The sequence below is a fragment of the Schistocerca piceifrons genome, chromosome 5 (assembly GCF_021461385.2).
Source record: "Schistocerca piceifrons isolate TAMUIC-IGC-003096 chromosome 5, iqSchPice1.1, whole genome shotgun sequence".
Lineage (NCBI taxonomy): Eukaryota > Metazoa > Arthropoda > Insecta > Orthoptera > Acrididae > Schistocerca > Schistocerca piceifrons.
This window is the reverse complement of record NC_060142.1, coordinates 370,410,432-370,421,874: the sequence shown is the minus strand read 5'-3', so window position 1 is coordinate 370,421,874 and position 11,443 is coordinate 370,410,432. Positions and strand designations below refer to the sequence as shown.

The 11,443-nt window shown below is 40.3% G+C and overlaps 1 protein-coding gene across 1 annotated transcript; it reads left to right on the top strand.

Moving 5' to 3' along the window:
• Positions 1-7,331: 7,331 nt before the first annotated feature.
• LOC124798629 (putative beta-carotene-binding protein) lies at positions 7,332-10,928 on the top strand. Its single transcript, XM_047262108.1, has 6 exons — positions 7,332-7,423; positions 8,342-8,452; positions 9,075-9,225; positions 9,348-9,484; positions 9,759-9,911; positions 10,660-10,928. Exons 1-6 carry the CDS (start codon positions 7,363-7,365, stop codon positions 10,857-10,859), a joined length of 813 nt encoding a protein of 270 aa, XP_047118064.1. The 5' UTR covers positions 7,332-7,362; the 3' UTR covers positions 10,860-10,928.
• Positions 10,929-11,443: the final 515 nt, after the last annotated feature.

Here is an 11,443-nt window from a genome sequence, read left to right as displayed (position 1 = left end):
GAGACACAACGAGTTTCAATAACTGTTGCTTGGTACATTTTCACGTCTAATTCTTTTGATTGTCTTTACTTTTGTACCTTCTTCAGTTCATAAGTTGAAGTAAAATGTTCTCGCCAAGTATATAAATCGTAGTGTAATCCATGTTATCAGCCTGGCTACGCGCGTTAGTGACGAGTCATACAGTTTCATTCTGTTGAAGCAATTTACTTCGAGCCAAGCAAGATATATTTAATTGAAAGAGACGGGTTGACAACTGCAGATTTTCTCGGTGGCACTGCAGTTATGAGACATCCAGTACTGCAAATTGTTATAGCCCAGCCGTCACTGTTCGCTGAGATCCAAAAAATTATTTTGTCTTTTCGAAGAATTTTCGACAATGGCTACCGTATGACGCTGTTAACAAGAGTCTGACAAAAATATTAAGGATGTTGTCCTCTAGTTTTACCTGGGATTTCTAATTAGCCCTGATAAAATAACATGTACATTAGTTTGACAGAAAAAAGCAACTCAGTATTGCGTTAGCTCAAATATTGGACTGAAATCCTCTGAAATTATGTGTAGATATTTCATTTCAATAGCTGGTGTCAGTTGATGATAGTATCGCTCAGCTAGAAACGTTTGTTTAAATATATAAATGTATAAAATGGGCGTAATATTTGTGATGAAAGAAAATTCTTTAAATCATCAAGGCCACTAAAATACTGAAGAAAACATGTTTTCACCAAATCCATGAAAAGTGGAGGACAAACATATGAAAAGAGAGATCATACTGCATGCAGATCTAATTTTGGAAAAAGGTATGGGCGTTACATTAGTGGGAGTGAGTAATTACACTCCAGTGATCATATCTTCACTTTTTATATTTTTTAACAAATTCTTTAGCCTTATAACTTCAAATAATAATCTTGAAGATAATAGTAAACCCTATTTAATTTTTACAACAAGAATACTGAAAGATTCTTGTCAAATATTAACATTAGCCGAGTTCAGCATAGTCATGTAACTGCAGAAAGTGTACAATCAAAACTATGTGATGAACATCTCTATTCCATGATAATTAATCCTTCCGTTGCTGTTTCGGGGTAAGACTGCTGTTCTTCTACTGTTTTAACTGATTTGGTGAACCACTGTCCTCCTTACAAATCATCTGCAAACAATAGCTGACCACGGTTCTCAAGAAGGAGACAATAAAGGTGAACAGCTTTGCAAAAGATATAAAAAGGTTGAAGGAAAACTGACAGCGAATATTTGTCGCAACATAAAATATATAATCTTAACAGTAACTAAACTTACGAGGATTATACCAGAAAAATTTATTATAACACACTTAAAAAATAATAATGAAAAATTTTCGGCCAGCCGCGGTGGCCGAGCGCTTCTAAGTGCTTCAACCAGGGAAACGCGTGACTGCTACGGTCGCAGGTTCGAATCCTACCCCAGGCATGAATGTGTGTGATCTCCTTAGTTAATTAGGTTTATGTAGTTCTAAGTTTTAGGGGACAGATGAAATCAGATGTTAAGTCCCATAGTGCTCAGAGCCATTTGAACCGTTTGAAAAATTTTGTCTGTGAGTGAGAGGAATATGTAGCGGAGAAGATGGAGAGGGGAAGTATATGCAAAGTGAAATAAATTTTCGTAATTGGTAGGAGCGTTACCTAAACACCCGATTGCTGTGAGTAAGCGTGAAAATCTACACTTTTTAGCCGAGACAGGGCACTGTATATTGTTGTTGTTGTGGTCATCAGTCCAGAGACTGATTTGATGGAGCTCTCCATACTACTCTATCCTGTGCAAGCTTCTTCATCTAAAAATACCTACTGCAACCTACATCCTTCGGAATCTGCTTATTGTATTCATCTCTTGGTCTCCCTCTCCGATTTTTACCCTCCACGCTTCCCTGCAATACTAAACTGACGATCCCTTGATGCCTCAGATCGTGTCCTACCAACCGATACCTTCTTCTAGTCAAGTTGTGCCACAAATTCCTCTTGTCGCCAGGCAGTTCTATTCATAACCTACTCATTAGTTACGTGATCTACCCATCTAACCTTAAGAATTCTGTAGCACCACATTTCGAAAGCTCCTATTCTCTTCTTGTCTAAACTATTTATCGTCCATGTTTCACTTCCATACATGGCCACACTCCATACAAATACTTTCAGAAACGACTTCCTGACACTTAAATCAATACTCGATGTTAACAAAGTTCTCTTCTTTAGAAACGCTTTCCTTGCCGTTGCTAGTCTACAGTTAATATCCTCTCAACTTCAACCATCATCAGTTATTTTGCTCCCCAAATAGCAAAACTCTTTTACTACTTGAAGTGTCTCATTTCCTAATCTAATTCCTTCAGCATCACCCGACTTAATTCGACTACATTCCATTATCCTCGTTTTGCTTTTGTTGATGTTCATCTTATATCCTCCTATCAGGACACTGTCCATTGCATTCAACTGCTCTTCCAAGTCCTTTGCTGTCTCTGACAGAATTACAATGTCATCGGAGAACCTCTTCATGGATTTTAATACCTTCTCCGAACCTCTCTTTTGTTTCCTTTATTGCTTGCTCAATATACAGATTGAATAACATCGGGGAGAGGCTACAACCCTGTGTCACTCCCTTCCCAACCACTGCTTCCTTTTCATGTCCCTCGACTCTTATAACTACCATCTGGTTTCTGTACAAATTGTAACTAGCCTTTCGCTCCCTGTATTTTACCCCTGCCACCTTCAGAATTTGAAAGAGAGTATTCCAGTCAACATTGTCAAAAGCTTTCTCCAAGTCTACAAATGCTAGAAACGTAGGTTTGCCTTTCCTTAATCTTTTTTCTAAGATAAGGTGTAGTGTCTGTATTGCCTAACGTCTTCCAACATTTCTACGGAATCCAAACTGATCTTCCCCGAGGTCAGCGTCTATCAGTTTTTCCACTCGTCTGTAAAGAATTCTTGTTAGTATTTTGCACCTGTGACTTATTAAACTGATAGTTCGGTAATTTTCACATCTGTCAACACCTGCTTTCTTTGGGATTGGAATTATTATATTCTTCTTGAAATCCGAGGGAATTTATCCCTCTATATACTCCTCCCACCTTTCAGCTTTCCCTTCTTTGCTTAGAACTGGGTTTCCATCTCAGCTATTGATAATCATGCAAGTGGTTCCCTTTTCTCCAAAGGTCTCTATAATTTTCCTGTACGCTGTATCTATCTTACCCTTCGTGAGATAAGCCTCTACATCCTTACATTTGTCCTCTAGCCATCCCTGCTTAGCCATTTTCCACTTCCTGTCGATCTCATTTTTGAGACATTCTTATTTCTTTTTGCCTGCTTCACTTACAGCATTTTTGTGTTTTCTCCTTTCATCAATTTCATTCAGTATCTCTTCCGTTACCCAAGGATTTCTACTAGCCCTCGTCTTTTTACCTACTTGATCCTCTTCTGCCTTCACTATTTCTTTCTTCAAAGCTGCCCATCTTCTTCTACCGTATTTCTATCCCCCATTCCTGTCAATTGTTACCTAATGCTCTCCCTGAAACTCTGTACAACCTCTGGTTCTTTCAGTTCATCCAGGTGCCATCTCCTTAAATTCCCACCTTTTTGCAGTTTCTTCAGTTTTAATCTACAGTTCATAACCAACAGATTGTGGTCAGAGATCACATCTGAACCCTGGAAATGTCTTACAATTTAAAATCTAGTTCCTAATTCTCTGTCTTACCATTATATAATCTATCTGAAACCTTCTAGTATCTCCATGGTTCTTCCATGCATACAACCTTCTTTCATGATTCTTGAACCAAGTGTTAGCAATGATTAAGTTATGCTTTGTGCAAAATTCTACCAGGTGGCTTCCTCTTGCATTTCTTAGCGCCAATCCATATTCACCTACTACGTTTCCTTCTCTTCTATTTCCTACTGTCGAATTCCAGTCACCCATGACTATTAAATTTTCGTCTCCCTTCACCACCTGAATAATTTCTTTTATCTCATCATACATTTCATTAATTTCTTCATCATCTGCAGAGCTAGTTGGCATATATACTTGTACTACTGTAGTAGGCGTGGGCTTCGTGTCTATCTTGGCCACAATAATGCGTTCACTATGCTGTTTGTGGTAGCTTACCTGTACTCCTATTTTTTTATTCATTATTAAACCTATCCCTGCATTACCCCTATTTGATTTTGTATTTATATCTCTGTATTCACCTGACCAAAAGTCTTGTTCCTCCTGCCACCGAACTTCACTAATTCCCACTATATCTAACTTTAACTTATCCATTTCCCTTATTAAATTTTCTAACCTACCTGCCCGATTAAGGGATCCGACATTCCACGCTACGATCCGTAGAACACCAGTTTTCTTTCTCCTGATAAGGACGCCCTCTTGAGTAGTCCCCGCCCGGAGATCCGAATGGGGGACTATTTTACCTCCGGAATATTTTACCCAAGAGGACGCCTTCATCATTTAACCATACAGTAAAGCTGCATGCCCTCGGGAAAAATTACGGCTGTAGTTTCCCCTTGCTTTCTGCCGTTCGCAGTACAACCACAGCAAGGCCGTTTTGGTTAGTGTTACAAGGCCAGGTCAGTCAACCATCCAGACTGTTGCCCCTGCAACTACTGGAAAGGCTGCTGCCCCTCTTCAGGAACCACACGTTTGTCTGGCCTCTCACCTCTCAACAGATACCCCTCCGTTGTGGTTGTACTTACGGTACCGCTATCTGTATCGTTGTGGCACGCAAGCTTCTCATCAACGGCAAGGTCCATGGTTCATAGGGGAAATTAGGAAGCTAATTTAATTCAATTGTAACTGAAAACCTCAGTTGCCATTGCTAAAACTCGATCCACAACATCTAATTATCCAGACACGCAGTAAAAGTTTATAAGCTAACACGATCTGTTAGGGACATCTGTAGACACAGAAATGTCAGCTATACGTAACATTCAATCCCTAAAAAACCATCTCCACAAGGAAGTAGTCAAAATTGCACTTCTCATCTTACTTTTCAACATATATTGTCTCCACCCTGATCCAGTTTCTCTCCGAATTTAACAGAGGACAACACATCAAAGGATTTTTTAAGTAGCTGATCGAAACTATGAGAACTAAATTTAGTCGTCTTACATAAGTGTTAACCGGTGATGGAAAAAAACCCTGGTGAAGGATATTTCTTCAAGTTATTTGTTTACATACAAAATCTATTAAAAATTATCTGCGTACAAAATAAGGTTCCCAAAAATTTTCAAGGGATGTAACCCAGTCTTACTCAACAATAATTAGTCATTTTAAATGTACAGATTGTTACAGTCAATTCTAATAATTTTATAAAATACCCTGTTGCTTAATGAATCTAGATGATCCTAGTGTTGAATGTGATATACCTGTGGTGTCTCCCACATGAAACTGAGTTTTATAATTGCAAGATTCGAACAATTCACTGTGTATTTTGGCTAAACACGAGATAATTAATGAGTTGATTTAAGGATGTGCATGAAGAGACAGCGAAAGTATACGGCTAGGAATATCTTCATTTTTTTTTTTGTGTGCAGAATGTTGTCAACCAGGTCATAATTGCAGCTGTTGCGAGTCGCAATGAAATGTTTCCTTTTCAAATATCAATCTTTGTTGTGGCAAGGATTCTCAAGAAGGAATAAATTTAGATCGTTATTGAGCTGTGGCGGCTTGTTATACTGTCGATAACTTTTAGCTAGCTTCTCACCCGGGGGCTCGGATTATCCCATAGAGGGCTGCATCGGCAGTTGACGGGAGTTTTCCCACAGCGTGGACCGGGGGGCAGCAGCAGTGCTTGGAGCGACGCACACGGGCTGTGGATCGGCACGACGTCTTTTCCGGGTCCTCGTTCACTCTTCTTCACCAGGACTGGGCTGAAGGTAAAGGTATGGTTCGCTTATGTTGCGCGCAACTAGTTGCTCAGCGCTGTGTACCGATATACCGCACCGCAAACTGCTTAAACAGATGTTCGTGTTGGTGTTTCATTGAGTCGACATGCACTCCTTGTTACTTGGCTCTGGGATTTTGAGGATAGTGTATCCCTGTGTCATCTCCGTGCGATTTTGAAGTACCATTCGTTAATCTGCTGGCCAGTCTTTTGTCTCCAAAACTTTGCCGCGCTTAATGTTGTTATGCTTTTAATGCTCCCAGTTGTCACACACAGCTATCTGAGGAGCCTAAGTCTTACATAACGTTCTTAAAATTGTGTTTGTCGCGAAATTCTTATTCAAGAAAATCCGCTTGTCTTAAGCTTTAATGTCAGTTTTCAAAGTATTTTAGAAGCTGGAGATCCCTTAGGTATTACCATTATTCGGACCGTTTAAGCATGTTCTAAACTCCGGTGAATTGTAGGGCCTTACCCAATTGTTTACTATATTTCTTCCTGGAAGAAATTAGACTTTCCTTGCTCTTGTTCTGTTAGCAAAACGTATTTTATAGGGCGTATCAACTTAATTGAAACACTCTGTAAGTGTGCTCATGATTAAACCATAGCTTTACTTCTACTTTAATCCAGTCATACAATTATCTTTCTTGTTTGTTAACAGCACCTTCTAAGTTGCTGGGAGAGTGTTCACTGTTAGCGGCTCTTTCCCGCGTGGCCCTGGTTTACTTGCGACCATGTGCACGGCTCTAAATCATTTCCTAGCGCGGCTTCCTATTTGTTTGCAGTCGCACGTCCTTGATGTCTGTGCTGAAACTGAGTGTCTTACATTAACTGACCTGCAGTGTCAGCCAAGATGCTTTAGATTAACTGGCTTCGCAAAGGAAATTTTATGTGTAATGTTTAATAAATATGGCACCTTTGTTCTAAGTTGTACTGTAAACATTTTGTGTTAACTTTTGGGCAATCCCGATGTTATCTTTGTTAATATTTATCCTGTGTAGGTCCCCCTAATGTCTTGCACTTAAATTTGTTTGAAGAGAGTTATCTAGAACTGTTTTAATTATTATAATTGGGCAGTTTATCAAAGGAAAATGTACAGAAATAAGTGTTGTCGTTGTTGAAGAATGAATGATGTTACTTTAAATGGCCTAGTCCTTCCATGTCATTTCCCTTATCCTCGTAATTCTAGATTCAAATGTCGTCAGTGAAATGCAGTTTCGTTAGTAGGAAAATTGCACTAAATTACGCTGGACGTCTACGAGTTCCTCAAAAGCGAGCGACATTTGTAGACTTCGTACCTTGGTATCCTTGGTTTGTGTCCTGCGACCGACTATACATAGCGCAACAGGTTACGCAACCACTGACGGCGTCGGCACTATGAAGGACCGTCCTCACCGCAGAGTGCACCAGAACCCTTATATAAAGCCCGGACGGCGAGCTCTCGGCAGCACGTAGCACAGCGCAGCACCACCATGCAGCTCGCAGCCGTTCTCGCCCTGCTCGTCGTCGCTGCAGTCGACGCACGAATTGGTGGTAAGCCGACACACACATGTGTCTAGCCTCTGGGGTTATAATCCAACATCTTTCTCGACAATCTATTTCTCTGTAAATGCTACAAATCTGTGTTTGTTGCAAAACCAGTTTGTTCCATTCCTATTCACCAAGTTATTCTTACAAATAACGTGCAAAACTAAATATATATTTATGAACGAAGAAAACAATAGACGTAAATAAAAGATTAATAAATAACCTCCTAAGACCTTCATCCCCTTTCGGAAACATTCATACACGTGGATATCTAGTGAAGAGGATAGTGACTGAAAAGCTGTCGTTTTCAATAAAATCCTGATGTTGCACTATAGTGATGTCGGAATTAACTGATCAGGAGGTATTTTCATTTTTCTCTGTGTTCCCACAAATGAAGACCTCTCTTTCTGGCGTTTTCATTGATCAAAGAAGAGCCAGGATATCCACTAAAAAAATATACTCCACAGAAAATTTTCTATGAATATAAGTTAGGGGTTGATGCATGCAACCTATATTCAGGCGAGCTCACTATGTGTCGGATTAAATATAAACATCCATAGTGTGATCGTCATTTTGGTACGTAAATTAATCTGCCAAATATTGAGCTATTAAGGCGTCCTAGTTCCTTTATTTAAATTTGTGTTTCCTTCGAAGTCGGTGTTAAATGTAAACAATGAGAAACAGACGTGGTAAATGTCACCATCGAACACCCCGTGAGCTTCGTCGTACTGACACTACGGACTGCAAATGCTTAATCGTAGTTGACGAATCATTGTCTCCTATCTGAAGACGATGATAGTGCTCTTACTGAAACGTCGCACATTCTCAGCAATATATACTGGTTTCACCACAAAGACAATGTGTGCTAATGCTCAAGGTAATCTCCACGATAATTAATGCCTTGTTCTGGTGCTTTTCCCTCAGATGACCCGTCCCCCAGCGGCCTGGGAGTGAGGACGTGCCCCGATAACGAGCCTGACGTCGTGACCTGCCGCCGGAACGCCCTGCAGTCGGCGCTCTCCCTCTTGGCTGGCGGTAAGTACTAACATAAGACCACGTCACACCGTACAGCTAAACGCCAGGCACTTTTCAACGTCAGTACAGTCTTGTAAACTGTGTGATACTCCAGACTTCCTTGGTATGAAGGGGAAGGGCTCATTTATGAATTTGAATTGATGAACAAAGATTTACCACAAATTACGTGTATTTCGATTTATATCACACTCTGAAGCAAATTCAAATTTCCTCAGTCTTACTCTCAGACTTGCAGTTGTTCCCTGTTCAGGCTTGCCTTTTCCCTGATCAATTTCCCTTCTTTTTCATTATCTCTGACAATACTAGGTAATACAAATGAGTGACTTACAAACACACCTAGATCAAAAGGCCACCTGAAAAACCCGCTAGTAGGAATATTCCAAAGATGTGGTTAGTGACCTAGTCGTACCATTTTATGCCACTCAGTAATTTCTGCTTTGGAGATATGTGTCTCAACGTAAATTGCAGATGGACGTCAGCTATCGCATGAATATTATCCTCGTATTTCACTTTACACATCTTTGTGACCACTTTACTTATCACGATTTGCGAGATTCGCAGCAAATGGTGCCTCGGTTCATAATAACCGTTTAAAGCTTCTGAGGCGTCGTCTCGTCCACAGGTCTACCCAGCATCGGGGCGAAACCCATCGACCCACTGACGCAGATCCCACCCCTGATTCTGAAGGCCGACACGCCTCTCCTCAGGCTCAATTTCAAGCTGGACGACATCGTCATGATTGGTCACGCACGCAGCGTCCTCGACGACTTGCAGTGAGTCCCGACAACGTTACATTAAGAAATAATTACGATATTTATCATTTTAAAATCTGATCTACCACTCGCCAGATGTTTTCCTGTTTGACGTTTTAAAAAATGTATTCCTGTTTTGCCAGAGTGGACGTGGAGAACCACACCATTCATGTTGTTACTCACACCCCTGGTGCCTTGGTGATGGAAGGCATCTACACTCTCGATGAAGAAATTAAGGGCATTCCTATGAGAGGCAACGGCCGATTCAAACTTACAATGAGTAAGTATTCCGTGACTAACAGTAAGTGGTCGTTTGGTTTTTATATGCGTCTGCTAATAAGCTATAGGCTTGCAAGGAAAGAGAGATGAAAACAAAAAACAAGTAGTTCAAAGTAAAATTGAATGCGCAGCGTATCTTTCTGTGTTATAAAAGAGAGTTTATTAAAGTTGGAACATAAAGTCACATTGCATCATAGTGCAGCTGTAAGTTCATTGTAAATAATTGGCTCACAAGTGATTACTCTTTCTTATGATTTATTTCTTCTCCCTTTCAGTCGACTCTACAGCAGACGTAACTTACAAGGGACACCCTGTCACTCGACGCAACGGCGAGACTTATCTGCAACTGGACTCCGCCAAGACGAAGTACACCTACGGGAAGACTTCCTATAAGCTCACTGGCCTGTTCGGAGGCTTCCCTCCTCTTGGTATGTCACACACGCACACTTAAAATGGTGTTTCACAAAACCCAATAAATATATCGACAACATGCTGCTTACATATCAACGTATATAAGACGCTTCAATCATCTCTGGTCAACTCTGGCGGCACAGTATTTTTTATTAAACCTCAAACGTTTGTGACAACCCAATTCTCCACGTAACAAACGCGATGACTACCTTAAACTACAGTAATACTCACATTATCGTGCTTTCTCTTTCTTTACACTTGTTTCAGTTTTTATGGCACAAATTCACATCAGTGTTTAATTTTGATGATATTATCGCCTACTTTACACACACACATCTCATTATCCATACAAGTTTACAGTACGAAAGTTCTTTCCTGATGAGATGCCTTGCAGTGTGATATCAACAAATAACATCTACTTGGGAATGAGATACAAGTCTTTCGTCTTACACTTGGCTGAATCCAACTTCACCGTTATAAAATCAGCTAGAAATCTTGTGATTCGAACAAGTTGTAACGCTTGTTCCTGTGAACTGTTCTTTATCATAGCAAACCATTTATTCGAACTTTTTCTCTGCTTGTATATATTTTGTTTCCTCCTTTTGTTTCCGTGAACCTAAGAATACTAGGAGCTCGGCCATTGTAAGTAATCCCGGTAACTGATCTCCTTACACATGCCAAATTTCAATGTGTCTGGCGTCTACACGTGACGTGCTGACGGCTTTCATACCGCACACTAAACGCAGACTATCCGCACACTTGCAGAGGCCGCAGGCAACGCCCTGATCAACGCTATGACGTCGCCCATCGTGGAGCGCGAGATGCTGGGCCCCATGGAGGACTGGATGGAGCAGGTGTACAAGCAGCAGGCGCAGTACGTCTTCGACACCGTTCCGTACAACAAGCTCTTCCCGGAGAGCGCGAAAACTATTAGAAAGAATTCATTTTTCCTCAGTTTTAAGTAATTGTTTCCTAATTTATAATGTGTATATAGTCAGTAATATTATTTCTCTGAATAAAGAATTTTACTAGAAGTTCGTCAGTCAATATTTTTAAAATTCTGAACTGACATCAGTTTCCAAGAATTTTTTTTTAATGATTTACCCTTTCCTTATGCTGAATACATATAACACTACTAAACGATGATACCTCTTTATTTTCCGTAACAGGATGACTGACACAACTTTAGCCTGGTCAGTTACTGATTCTCAACTACACTGCAGTGATCGGAAACATTATTTTAGCACTGAATAGAGTAAAAATTCTTTATTGTTTAAGCAGATTCTATGACTGTTCTCCGCATATATTGTTACATTAGTCGCATAACTTTCCAAAACTATAATTTACCAAAGTATCTTCACTTCAGAGAACCCACAACTGTGTACTACTTATGCTGCTATGACAGTCGTTTGTTCGCGATGTCACAGTGATTTTCCTGACTCTTAGAAAAATTCAAGCTAGCGCCCACGAAGCATGTTGAGAATTATTTGGTGCAAAAACAGAACGAATCAGTCAAGCATCGAACGTCAGCTTTATGACTGTCAGAGTG